The sequence below is a fragment of the Lottia gigantea genome (assembly GCF_000327385.1).
Source record: "Lottia gigantea unplaced genomic scaffold LOTGIsca_38, whole genome shotgun sequence".
Classification (NCBI taxonomy): Eukaryota; Metazoa; Mollusca; class Gastropoda; family Lottiidae; genus Lottia; species Lottia gigantea.
The window spans coordinates 872,063-887,343 of record NW_008709295.1 but is presented as its reverse complement, the minus strand read 5'-3'; the positions used below and the strand labels follow the sequence as shown (position 1 = coordinate 887,343).

The following is a 15,281-nucleotide window of genomic DNA, read 5'->3' as shown; positions in this document are numbered from 1 at the left end:
ACTTTTACAAAGAAAAATTTATAGCAGCTGTAGCTTACAATGCAATTTAAGCACAGGTAAATCAAGATTACTGATATCATTTGTCAACAAACCAAGGACACATAACAAAAAACACGTAAGTTCCATTTGATTTGGGCAAAATTTTGTAGTAGTGGTTTAAAGGGGCAGATGTTGCATTTTGGGTAGTCTTCAGAAATTGGTACTAGAAATGTACGAAAATTCCTTTTAAATACTTCAAACTTTTCTATATCAAAGAGTATCATAAAATGAAGAGTCGTCATTTTAACATTCAAATGCAGATAATTCTGAACAAACACAGTCGGTGAGCTGTGAACACTTACTGATTGGCGTAGCTAAAAAAATCATGTTTCTGAGATTAAAGAATGATTGGTCCCAAAAATGGCACATCTGTCCCTTTAATTAAACATACACCCACCAAAGCTGTTGGAAGCCATTCTTATCTATTACAGCACAAAAGTTTATTTCTCGGTCAAAATAGCTTTATCGAGATCTCAGCAATAAAACAACATACATTGATCATTGTAACAAATTGTATCTACTTTTGGAAGTTTTTTAGTTAAATTTTTTTTCTACTTTCACTTTAATAATTCAAATTTTTCAGGTACCGGATAGCGTACACTACAAAATGAAATTTTCATAGTCAATCATAATCAATGAGCATAAAACTCATAAAATTTCATGATAATTGTAATGGCACAAGTCTACTTTTGTTAGGTAAGACTGTATGATTGAATATAATTTAATCTGTAATATTTTTCATAAAATCATTAAGTAGTTTTACATTAACCTGCAAAGCTCATTGTCTTTCAATTTATGCAGAGGTAGAAAAATTAGAATTAAATCTTTCCAGAAAAAACTATAATGTAACAAAGCCAGAAAAAATACAATAAAATCTAAAAACAATCAACGCCCATTACTGTCTATGACTTATAAAATGGGATTCCATCATAATTCGGACATGACCATATTAATTAATTTTTCGTACCGGTACTAACAAAGTAAAAAGTCTTTTGAATTTTTTTCGATTAAATGCTTCAGACAAAAAAATCAATAAGGTAAGCATATGGATGCAAAAGGAACATCATGGTGTTGGTGAAAATACATGTAAGCTTACACTTAAATCAATATTTCATCAATTTCACTTTTGGAGCCCAAAAGATGTACATTTTCAACAGTACGGTAAGAAAACATTTGCTTGATCTTTTGTGACGTAATTTCCAATGAACCTAATAATAAAGGTTTTGGATAGGGGTATTGTGTTGAAATAAGGCCATATCTTGGGTGACCGCTTGAAACCTCATATAACGATATATGACGCAAAATTGAACCAAAAACTCGTATAACAATACAGTATACAAGGTTTTTCATTTTCATATTCAGAAAAGGAACATTGAACCTCGCATAATAATATATGTTACGAGGTTTTAAATCTGACTGTCTATTATATATGTGTTATTTAATAAGTGCTTTTAAAGTTATTTACAATCAAGCTAAGAATACGAGGGTTTGATCACAAGATCCGCGCTTTTATGAGCTTTCGAACGGTACCAAAAAGTCAAAATGACCAAATATGGCATAAACGAGGTTTCAAGCGGTCACCCACGATATACTGTACAGTAGTAATAAAAACGTGGAATCCAACCACCCCTTTTGACAAGGTAATTTAGTTTAAAAGGGGAACAACTCTTGTCAGATGTGATGTTACTGTTGGGGCATCCTTTTTCTCAAATTTTTGTCGTGCATTATATGAATATAAAGTAACAAAACGATGTTCCTGTAATATTGGTAAACTTAAATCATTGATTTTTGACTAAAGCACTTAATGGAAAATATCTAAAAATAAAACTTTTTTTGCGTCACCAATAAGCCAGTTTGGATCTATACTCTTAATCATGCCTCAGGATAAACTTACTAGGGCCAGCAATTGAAAGGATCATATAAAAAAGGTTTAGATCTACTACACTTACAATTGACATACTCCTTGAACTTGCTTAACTGTTTATGTAATAGACCCTTTGTATTACCGGTATATACTTTTCCCTCGCTAGCCATAGTAAAAAGACATTGTTTATTCTGAGGCGGAAGTAAGGAATGAGCGTTTTGTGTTGCACATGCACACATATTCTGAACTGGCTTATAGGCATAATCTGAATCCATAAGCCCCTCGACAAGTCTCATATTTCCTCCAACTTATTAAGGGCTTTATTTCAAGTCTGTTTAGAAATTGTAGTGGTTGGACGGTGTCCTTTTCAGTGTCAGAAAAAGTTCCTTTCTACTTGATGCTGATTATTTTCAATATAATAAGCTTATTTCATGCATTATTTAGTACAGTACGTTAATACTCTTTTTGCCCTAAGACTATGATCTATCTTAGTTTGTGGGATGGCTACAGTAAGCCTAAACGGATACCACTATGTCTATCCTAACTACAGTACAGTTTACAATGCTATACACGTTCACAGTAAAGTGAACTAGTGAAGTGTGTGTAGTGAAGGGCAGTCAAACCAAGTATTTTTTTAAATGACTCATATTGCATCCTTCTTACAACTGTGTTGAAATTTTGGGGCATAAAGATATGTGACTGAGTAATAATGCATTTGTATTCTTGTCAGTGTAAACTTCGGCTACTAAAATTCGTAGACAGCAAACAGCTCAACAATACATTCGCCATTTTGGATTTCAGTTGACCACCTGACGTTTCAGCAAAGAACTGCACTCATCCAAATTTCAATAATTTTATTTTACTCATAACCTACACAGCTTTACACAGGCCTGTCAATTAGTGCATAGAACGCGTGTGGGATTTCATCTAATTTTGGGATTTATAGATAAAGTAGAATAAAATAGGGAATAAACACTGACGATAATAAACGAAACCTCGAACTCGATGCGAATGGAAACACGGACTTGTCAAATTCAACACGAAGTAATGGCTGCGCAACAACCTGTCAAATTGTATGCAGGGCGTCTGAACTGTAGACAAGTTTATACTAGGTAAACAATGAATAGTTATAGGAAAAGAAAAAACCTGTGCCTTGTGCCTGCGCCTGTTGTTGTTCGTCTCCACTCTCACGATCCGACATGGTGCAACCCTTTCCTAACAGATCCTAAGCCTCCTTCTAAACTTAATGAATAATTCATGAGGTCACACACATCTCGTGCTATCTTATAGTCATGTGGAGACCTTGAACAAAATAATGTGCTTAGCCTAGTATTCAAAGCTAGTATTCAAATATAAATTTATAAATCAAACAGAAAATATACTGCATGTTATATTATATTGCATAATTAAGTGTTATTTTATCTTTTGGAAAGTTGCTGAATGCTGTGATAAACATAGTTCGGGTTATGGCACATGCCAAACGTTTCTTTCCGTCTGTAACGTAACATTCGGAACACGAAGCACACATTTTCAATATCAATCAAAATTTAACTCGAAACTCTCTTGGCGACTGTAATAAAGTAACCTAATATTCACATATTTATCACTTTTATCTTTCAGGAGTTAATTGATAGATTTGCGTTGTAGTCTAAGCTTTTTATATATGATACTTCTAAGGCTATATTCAACAAAATATCATTTATTCTCATCTTTCACCAATATCGGCGTCATTAGGCCTATGTAACAAAGCTGTAGGCTAGGGCCTAACCTGGAGTTTTAACAGTGAAGGCATACACTAGGACCGTTTGCAATCATAAAGCAAAAAATAAAAAATAAAAGCGTTTTCGCGCTGTAAATCACTAGAGAAGATCCTAAAAAACGATTAGATAATTTGTCGTCAGAAATTCGATTCTTCAAGCGCAGCTAGGCCTATATTCAGTAACTAATATTGTTTTTCAGGAAATGTAGGCTACGAGAAAGCGAGTCCGGACGGCAAAAACTCTTACGCCTGATTCTTTTAATCTCGCAAGCTCATGTTCTGCGGAAAGATCTTTCAGCTCAATGAAATACTAGTCCAGAATAAAACATAGCCTATTCACAGTGATATGCTCAAGAAAGTCGAACCACTCATTATATTATAGTGGAAAAATTAATCGAACGTAATCCAGGGACCAGACGGGAGGTCTTTGGAAAGTATAAATATTTCCACTGTAAGCCTGTACGGAAAGTATACATCTATAATATCGAAATCTCGAACCTAACGTTGAGGCTTACTCAAGCTGATAAATGTAGAACATCATTACAGATTGGCTAAAAAATTCTGAGGCTGAAGTATGATTGGTCAAAAAATGGCGCTTTAATTCTGACTAAACGTTCGAACATAGGGGGCATATTCTCATCTAATATTCTCGCCGATTGTTTCATTGCTTGACGAATAAAAATAGGCCTACCCCACCCTGTGGTTCCTTCCATTCCACTAAAACTAAGTGTTTGATAACGTCACTAATCACAAAGGGCCTCAAATGTGGTATAAGGCATATCATTTTGAGATTAGTGTTTAGTTTTAGTGAAATTGCAGGACTTCTGATTGAAAATTGGAATGGTGCAAATTGAATCTATGATGAGTCCTAACTATCCGTGTATTGGAATGAAACTTGGTAGCCCTAGATCTTTTCTCATTTATATATAGATTTATGAGAGTTTAAGCGTTGATTTTGGACCGCTAACATATATTTCTTAAAGGAACATATACTACCTCTTAGAATGAACATAAAATTTTAAACTTGGCCAATAAGAGCATATATTCATTCATCACATTAACAGGATCATTATATAATCCGATAAATCCAAAAAAAAAACTAAGTACTTAGCCTATTCATAAAAATTAACTATTGAAAAAAGCTTAATATTAAGATTAGGCCTTTTTCAAGATTCTTTTTTAACTTTATGACACCAGGTAAGTTCACTGATGAATATATACTTATATTGAACTCATTCAATTTTATGTTCATTCTAAGACGTAGTATCCCTTTAATAGATGATGTTATCTCGTTTGCCTGTAACAAAGTGTTAGGGGAGGTTGTATGAACAAGTGTTATGTAACGTAATTTTTGAATGGCCCCCTATATCGCGAATTTTCTATGAATGCGACAGCGAAGACAGTGTTAGCAAAATATTGATGAAAGGTGATATTATAGGCTTATAATTACAAAATGTTACAAAAGTTAATGTTGAAACTTCGGGTAACAGTTCTGTGCTTCGGACACTGATCTATAATAAATATTATATAGATAGTGGCTTCGGACTACAATGGTTATTTTGAAGCAGACTTCGTTTAAACAGCCATACTTTATACGGTCGGATGGAGGTTGATTTCCTTCGTAGTTCAGAACATAGAAACAATGGGATGGAACATGAGTAGAGATGCAGATATAATTTGCACCAATTAGGGTGACTTAATTCTTACTAATGAACCGACAGGTAAAAGTTTTGATTAATTTCACAATTTAAGTCCCAGCCCCACTCAATTTAAAAAATTCTATTGACCTGTGAAGTATTTATCATTGACGTTAGCGCACATTTTGGCTCTCGTTACCTGCAAGCAGTATGAGTAAGTATCTAACGGTACCTTGACTACACCTCACTCTTTCCATCAGAATTATTGCAATATCTACGTTGCACCTATTATTTTAAGGTAATAATCCTCAATTAAATAGGCAGTTCAGTTCAATATTGATTAAAGTGTTAGCCTACACATTTAGGCCTACTCCAACTCCACTGACGCCGACCTACTGGCAAATGAATGTCAATGTGTAAATAGAGTCAAAGGATATCATCTATTCTGTGGTCCAGAATCGATACAAGGGCATAACTCAATGGATAGATTATATGAATAACGTGATATCTATGATCAACCGGTTTATTATGAGGGTTCTGAAAGGTTCTGAGCCTAAGAGGGAGATCTCGACAATCGGATTACAACAAACTTTTACCACCAACAAGTACCAATACATCGGCAGTGACTATTTACCACGTACTATACAAATCAAATCAATCTTATTAAAATCAAATTACTCTCATATTGCTCTACTTTAAGTTTTGATATCCTACAATTCCTTATTTTATTAAGAAACGGGTTTTACGTGACACGCAATGATTGATTGGAAATAGCCAACTATTTTTGGGACGGGACAAATCTATTAAAGACTACAATATAGGCCTACAATAAAATCAAATATTTTCACTGTTAAAATATTGCTCAATACATCAGTTGTAGAGCATTATAGAAATATTAAAACAGACAGTCATTTGTTTCAAGATCCCGTAGCATGAAACTGAGTAAAAAACAACATGTTTTTTAATGTTGTGTTTTATGATAATATTTCTAGATTACAATGTAGATTAAAATATCCGAAAACGAAAAAGATACGAAATTGTAATCTGATTTTAAACAGATTGGTGGCAAAAGAGTTACGATGCATAAATGCGTGGCAAATAACTAAATAAGTATAGACGGGTTAACCCCTTAAGTACTTATACAGAAAAAATATTCATTACAAATAGAAAGAAAATATTGTTTCTTTAGTTTCATCACTTTTCAGTGAAATATCTGTCACGCATTATTAAATGTTTCTATATTAAATTTGTTAAAGTTTTAGATTCAGTAACGAGCAACATGAATAATAATGATCAATCTGTCTTCAGACTCTATTCAACACTCCATTACTGCAAAATTAATCCTTTAGCGACATTTAGGGGTAGAGATCACATTAAATAAAGGAACACAATTTTATGGTATACTACTCCTTAGTTTTATTACACACTACGTTTCAACAATCTACATCATCCTAAATTCCAATAATCACACTAAGTTTAAAATTAAATGAAAATTCTAATGAGCTCATAAACAAATTTGACGTTTTAAGCCCGAGGGCAATAATTCCAAAACCAGAATGACGAAACTTGGTGAAATTGTTTAATTCCACACAAGGATCAAACCTATAAATGAAAAAAAAAATTAAAACTCATTTTCCATGAGTTATCACTTTTGTTCTTGAATACTTTTTAGCTTGAAGCAGAGTAGAAGGAATAATTCTTGCTGGTTTTTGACAAAACTAGGTAAAATTGTTCATTATCATCCAAAAAAGTTCAGACAAGTGTATAACTAATGCTTGAATTTTTCATACTGGGTATTGCAGCTGTCAGTTGTTCTTCATCAAAATCAAAGCATCCAGAATTTGCAGCATCGCTGGAAAAAGTGTGTAAATGATGAAAGATGAAACCATCTCCTTGGTATAAGTCCCTTCAATTTTAAACTTTTCAGTCTGCCTGCCCTGGTATTACTGTCATTCTTATTATAGAACTCTCAAGCCGCTCTGAATAGCCGAGTCTAATTAAATTCATCATAATTTTCGGACGAAGAGCATTTGCGGTGGGAATTGCAAAAATATATATACTATATATACATAATACATTCAAATCTTTTTCGGACTGTTTTGAACATTTCTATCATTTTTATGCCTTATTTGATCCTATTATTTTTTCAGGGTTGTTTAACTTTTTAAACTGAGAATGTCGAAGTGCCATAAAAGAACGACAGTAGCCTGTACTTATTCACCCGAATTCCGTGGGCTAATCTATAAAATTAACCCACATGATATGTCATGTATGTATAAAACTATGTTTGAAATGTGTGCCACAAATACTTTGAGAGACTTGTATGATGGAAATGGAAATAATGATATTGAATGTGTGGAACCAAAATCATCTCTGATTATTGATACACCAGTAATTGTAAGATATTATGATGCAACTATGATTCACTCTGGCCTTACCTGTTTTTACGTATTTTTCTTATGAGACTATAAATAAGAAAACATTTAAAAATTGTTAAAAACGAACTTCCCTCAATTTACATAATTATTCATAGACTGGCTTCCATTGCAATCGATATTTCTATTATTTTTTTTCAATCTGATTATAAATGCAAATCTTTAGCTTTATTTCCTTGTTAAGGGTAACCGGGAAAAAACAGTGGATAAAACTTTATTTTTTGACAGTTTATATTCTTCTATAACATTCTCGGCTTGCCACGTTTAACTTTCCGCCAAGAACAATGATTATGGTTTTTATCAAAAAATGAAATAAAAACTCTCTTAAAATATGATTTTTTTTTGTAAACACCTTTACACTAAGAAAGAACAATTCTTGACATGAACTATATAAGTCATGTAGAGTCATGTACCTTGATGCGCACATATAATATACATATGTTTAGTCAGAATTTTTCAAATTTTGATGAAAATTCATGGCATTATTTAGTTCCATTCAAGGACACAGTCTTTTGAATTATAAAGAATAATGATACTTTTTCAAATTGTTGAGTTTTAACCCATTCCACAAACAATGAGGTGAGATTTATTTTTCTGTTTTCCAATAGGATTTTGGAGGATGGCAAGTTTGTAAGAATACTCATAAATGGTTTACAGATCACACGGAAAGAATGGCTGCCAATGGTGGATGCAATTTACAATCATGTTCTTCTAAAACGACGAGAAGTCAATCCGCATTTGCTAAATTAGAGTTCCATGCTATAAAAGACGATAGAATAAAACTGAATACAAGTACAGTTGCCAGTTTAGCATGTAGGAAAACTTACTCAACTGATTCTGTTGGCAGTAGATCTTTTGAACATAGACTTCTATCACCCCATTTGAACAGTATTTATTGTTCTGGATCTGCTGAAATACCATTCCACTTTATTCATCATAATCGATATCAAGATCATATGCACCAATATAGGTCAGTATACTAATATACCTGTACAGTATGTACACGTTAACTGGTCATCTACCTACCTACCTGTATACACATTTGTATATTAAAACTATCAAGCACTCTTTAGGGTGAACTGGGCCTCAGGTCAACATGCAACTGTCAGAATCCCGGTGCAACTGGGGTTGGAATTAGTCGTGGTTGCATATTTTTTTATGTCTGTGGTAAGTGGGTACCGCTCCTAGACCACATAAAAAGTTGACTGTTTGGGGTGCACAATAAAATCGTAGCTATAAATTGCATTGTATATGTGGGAATCAATCGTTGGATTTAATCAAACCGACGCATCAACGACTGAAAATCCAAGTTACCATTAGATGATCATAAAGAACAAAAATTTGCTTTAGTGGTCAGAATCTGCGACGATCCAGTTGATCATAGTCATTTTGTCGATATAAACGTTTTGATTCTGTGTGAATGTTTAAACAGGGTTTTCCTATCGATAAAAATGTGTAAGTATAAGGCTCCTGATTTGATTTTATGTATTAGGCGGTGAATGTAAACAAACCTTTTCATCTCACATTTCGAAATAACAAGCACAATTTGAGGATTTTGGATTAATGTGCCATATGATCAAAATGAAAGTAGGTGTAAAGACTTGTTTGCACCTTTGCACCTGAAACATACAAAATTAGACTATTTTTTCAGAGAACAATACACTCATAGGCGATTGAAATCACTGAGATCTAATATTAATGAATACAGAAGTTACCAAGGAATGTTATCAGCTCCTCAAATTCTACAGAGACCAACTTTAAAACCTGCTACAGCAACTAAAACAAGCAATTCGGCTGTTACATCTGTTGTGCGATGTTTTGATGTATTTGATTCCATGAAAAATTTAAAAGTCAATGACAACTCGCTGAAACCAACACACAAGAGACCAATAAAGAAGAAAATTTGGAAATCTGAGGTAATTTCACATCAGTAAACATTTAACTACGAAAAACCATTAACATTTTCGAATTTTCTCAAATCATCTGATATCCACTAGAATTTTTGAATGTAGATGATCAAAACGCTATTAAAAATCAGAAAAATCGAAAACAATTGCTATGAGTTATTTTCCTTGTTCTTGAAAATACGATCAATTTGTAGCACGTAAACGCTCTAGAAGGCACAATTCTTGATGGATTTTGACGAAACTTGGGGTAAGTGTATGTAATCACCCAAAGATAAACCCTAACGAAAATTAGATAAATCGAAAAATATTATTGCCCTTGTTCTTAAAAACGCGTTCAAGTTTTAGTCTGTAAACACTCCAGAAGGCCAAATTCTTGATAGATTTTGATGAAACTTGGTAACATTATTCAGTATCGATTCAAAAAGTTCAAAAGAAGTGTTTGACTGAAAGTTGAATATTTCATACTAGTGATTGTTATTGTACTGCCAAATATTTTTAAAGCTGCCAGTGGTTGGTTTAAGTCTTGAATATAATGTAAATAGTCTTCAGAAGTAGACTACTAAAATGTACGAAAATCACATAGTTCCTTCCAAAATATCTCAAACTAGGAATTTCTTTCCTATTTCTATGGAGCATTGTCTCAAGAAAAGACGACTCGTCTTTTTAACTTTCTAACGCGGATAATTCTGGACACACATGGATCTATTGCTGATTACTGATTGGCTATGCTAAAAATTTCCCATTTCTGAGACTATGGTACGATTGATAAAAAAACATATGTCCTTTTAAAGGAATACTACCTCTTAGAATGGACATAAAATTCATAGACTCAAACTTGGCCAATAAATTATATGAAATGAAAGTTTTACGTCCTACTTTTTGCACAAAATTATATTTTTAGATGGTTCAGGTTCGATTAAAACAACCGGAAATCAACCAACCTGTCATTGAGGTTCAGTGTCATCAAAGTGGTGGTATAAAAATGGATGACGGTGGTGGACTTCGCCGAATGTTTACATCAGAAGATTTGCTACCATCTGAACCGGAAACGTGTCATAGATTATCACCGAATAATGCTAACAAGCTACACTTACATTGTAGATCCCGACCTTCTATACCTAGTAAAACTCGTGGTTCTAAAAGAGATCAACCGTCCTATGTTGTTACTTATAAGAAAAAATAATTTACCCAAGACGTATTAAATTTTTTCGAGTTATTGAGTGAAGAGCTTTGTTACTTGAGGTCGTTGACTACAATTTGAATCAATTTTCATAATCAATGCACTGATATCCATAAAAATATAACCCTCTGACAGATTTATTTTGATAGTCACTAATCGAGCACAATATCACAATTTGTTACCTCTTGGAAGTTTCCTACTTGAACGTTGTAATTACAGCTTGATTCTATTGGGGGACACATTTGAAAAATTAGTACAGACGCATGCGCTCTACAGAGAAATATACTTTATTTGCATATAATTTTATTTACATTATATTGTCACGTGGTACAGTGAACCCATGTGAGAAATTTGCATTCATTTACCGATGAACTACAAATTTCCTCAGTGATCTCCGATGACGTAATGACGTAATGGCGTAGTAATGACGTCATCTCCTGTGACAACTTGGGATTCGTGGTATGAATACACAAAATGTTTCAACTAAAAATAGACAAGGTATGGAACAAATCTCGGTTTCCGGTTCGTGATGAATATCTAAGTTATTTGTTACTCTTATAGAAGAACTTTCAGACATGTATTTTCATTCGTTTATAAAAAAAACCAATTTAATTAACCTTGCACTATTTTATTTGTGTTGTGTATTCATACAACCAATGAACGCAAAAAAATCTACATTCAATCCTTAAATTAAGTATAATATCACATGAGTTTATTTCACATTTCTGATTGATTGCCAAACATTAATACGTCATATGACGTCATAAGCCATGAACTCTAGATAACTAGCTTACTCAAGTGAGATGAGTGGCACTAAGTGACATTTGTAGGCGAACGTTTTCAAGGGATTCTTACATTCAAATCATTTTTGTACGCCCACATGTCGTTGAACACGTTTTCAAGAGCAAGGGCAATAACTCAGAGTAAATATTATTCAGTATTGCCCAAAGAGTTCAAAACAAGTGTATGACTGAAGATTAAATATTTCATACTGGTGATTGTTACTGTGGGCTACTGCCCATTATTTTTATTCAAAATAAAAGCTGCCAGTGGTCGTATATTACCTTGCCTGGTAAGCTATCTTTAGTTTGATCATTTGATTATTGAGCACAAATAAAAAAAAATTATTCTTAATTTTTTCTGTAACCTTGTAGGCGATCATGTTGATAGTCCGAAACATCTGGCACTATAGACCTACCAGCCTTGTAGTGTAGATGTGGAAGTATATTGTCACGCGATTATGTTGTCTTTGGGTAGATTGGATTATCATTGTGTCCAAAGCACACCCCCATTCGTCATACTTCCTCGGGGTCGTGGTAACACAAGTGACCAATCAAAATTGGTTCTACTGTTTTGGTAGCAAATTTCAGCCAATCAAACCAATCAATCGTTATGATGCTTTGTTTGCGAACCTAAACAAAAAGAAAGCAGTCTGACATTAGCCTACATATATGTTGATGAATATGTAAGGTACAGAATTGAGGCCATACTTTACTTTGGATATTTACTTCCAAAGAATGTGCTCTTATCTCTTCAAACGGGTGGCGGCAAGCGGTTTTGTGTTTTGATTCCTCTACCTCATTTCCATTCTACCGATCTGATTGGTCAGATATAGCCTAAATGTCACCAATCACATTTTCACGCCCTCAAAACGACGTGTAGTGGGCTTAAGACCATGTCAAATCCCGTATGATAACTTATAGGCTTATACCATTATTGAACACTTATAATAATTATGTTTTGATACTATAACGGTATCTCTGTCGATCAGATTTGAGTAGGTCTAGAAATGGCCCTATTTATGGAAAATCGAACAGCCCAATATTAAGACGTCTTAATCCTTAGATCTCTAGTCCTTAATTCCTACTCCATCATTTGTAGGTCATTTTCAACATTTGTTTTACAAAATGAAACTTGTATCCAAATTGAGAACAATAAGTAGTAATTCATAAACAGTAACTACCGGTACTTAATAATTATTTTAACAACGCAGAATTGTGCCTATACAAAATATAACTACCGTACAAAAAATTTATTAAGAGAACGATGATGATTTTGGTGAACAAATGTTGACTTTGGTGAACCAATGTTGATTTTGTGAAACAAATGTTGAAAATGACCTACAAATGAAGGAGTAGGAAATGAAATGAATGGAGTTTTACGTCCTACTCTTCTGCACCTTGTGGGCTAATGAAGACGGAAATGAAGGAGTAGGAATTAAGCATTAAGGACTAGGGATTAAGGATTAAGACGTCTTAATATTTGGCTGTTAGGCCTTCAATACTTATTGATTATTTTGATGATTAAATGTTATCTAGTATAGTATTTGGTTATTTTGCTTTTATCCCGAGTCAAGGAGACAAGATATCGGTCGCATGTGGGAAGACTCGGCAATTTAGGAAGAATCGAAGGTATCCCTGATCGGAAGCGGAACCAAATTGTGATTATCCAGTCGCAAACTCTGAGTTTGTTTTGTTTTTGAAAAACGTTTATAAAACTCCAAGAAATGTAATAAAGACATGTGTAATCACAAGTTGTCCTTATCGGGAACATACTACTTTATCATGAAGAATTGCCATTAGAAAGATTGATTTGATTTATTAGAGGGTAGGTAGAACTATGCTGTGAACAATATTAATTTCCTTATTACCATGATATTGGTTGGAATAGACAAGGTATGCTAAATTCTCGTGCTCTCCCACACAGAGTTGTTCTTGAATTTATAAAGTTTTCTGTCATTTCACATAATTTCAGGATATAATTTTAAGGGTACAGGACTACAGGTGGGGGGTTGATTTGTGCCTTGAATACTTGTAAAAAGTCTTCAAAATTACTAAAACTATACGAAAATAGCATAATTCCTTCTAATAGTCATATAGACCTCAAACAAGTAATTTAACTTTTTATTTACTGCGATCACAACTGGAACTTATCTTCTTTCTAAAAAATTGGGGTATCCGAAATTTGAACGCCTTGTTGATATAGACTCTTAACACCAAGACATCTTCTGTTGCAGCTGTGCGTAGACAAAGTTGGACAGGATTTTAAGTCTACTGTATATATGACATTGTTCAGACATTCAAATATTCAAGTTAAATGGACAATTAAATGAGATCACACTCACACATAGATGATTATGGATACACTTGGATTTTAAGGCGTAAATTTTTACAATAAGTTGTGAACATTATTACTGATTAGATTAATGGAATAAACGTTGGCGCTCTAACTAGATCCATTTGTCATACTCAAATATCGGCTAGTTCAGTAAAAATGGTGCCCAGGAGATTCTTACGCAGAGAGTTAAAGACTTTTTTAGCTGTCATTGACTTAATGCTCAGATGTATTTTAAGTTCACGATAGGTAAATGACATCTTCCTCAACATGTTGCCATGCAATCAATTGAAAAAAACTGAATGCCACTTTAAGAATACATGTCCGGTTTGATAAATTTACATCTAAGAAACATGCTTTCTTTTCTCAATACAAGACAACTGGGACCAAAACAAAGTCAGGCCACTTTTCACAACACACTCAGATCACTTGTTATAACACACTCGGACCCCTTTTCATAACACACTCAGACCACTTTTTATAACACACTTAGATCACTTTTATAACACACTCGTGCAACGATCGGTTAACATTAGTTTAAACATAAGTTGAAATTAATACCTAATAGTTGTATCTTTGAAAAGTAACATTGTTCCGAGTTTCATTAAAAGTAAGGTTCAAAACTTGGTCTGAGTGTGTTATGAAAAGTGGCCTGAGTGTGTTATGAAAAGTGGCTTGAGTGTGTTATGAAAAGTGGTCTGAGTGTGTTATGAAAAGTGGTCTGAGTGTGTTATGAAAAGTGGCCTGAGTGTGTTATGAAAAGTGGTCTGAGTGTGTTATGAAAAGTGGTCTGAGTGTGTTATGAAAAGTGGTCTGAGTCTGTTACAAAGAAGTTGAGGTGGGCGTGGCAAATCTGGGTTAAATTACTCATTAACATTTTTGAGTAGGGGCATAATTCGCATTGGATACGTTTGTTCAAAAAGGGACTTTGCATACAATTACCTCATCCATTTGGCCAGTTAGTGCTAAAAGCCCAATTGTTTCAGCTTTATAGTTCAAAACAAGGAACAGGTTTTGGAATTTCCTTATTTTCAATCTTTGACATTGACCTTTGTTGACCTTGATCTTTGAAGGATTGAAGGTCATTGATTCTGGCTATAGACTAATACCTTCATATTTGAAGTCCAATGACAGCTTCCGGTTTAATAGCCGTATGCATTTTGAAAATTTGATGACATATCTGGTGACTTTCACCTTTGTTGACCTACCCCTTTACAAGGTCAGATGTTGTTGACTTTGGCTATTCGCTGATACTTTCATTTCTGATGTCTGATGTCTACTTCCGGTTTCACAACCTTCCAAAGACAGAAGATGTTGTAACTTTAGACAGTTCTGACATGTGACTT

The 15,281-nt window shown here is 33.8% G+C and overlaps 1 protein-coding gene across 1 annotated transcript; it reads left to right on the top strand.

Moving 5' to 3' along the window:
* Positions 1-8,405: 8,405 nt before the first annotated feature.
* Positions 8,406-10,824, top strand: LOTGIDRAFT_163140 (hypothetical protein; the record flags this gene model as incomplete). The annotated part of the gene is made up of 3 exons (XM_009059204.1): positions 8,406-8,704; positions 9,386-9,650; positions 10,543-10,824. The coding sequence occupies 3 exons, from the start codon at positions 8,406-8,408 to the stop codon at positions 10,822-10,824; spliced, it is 846 nt and encodes a 281-aa protein (XP_009057452.1).
* Between the last annotated feature and the right edge of the window lie 4,457 nt (positions 10,825-15,281).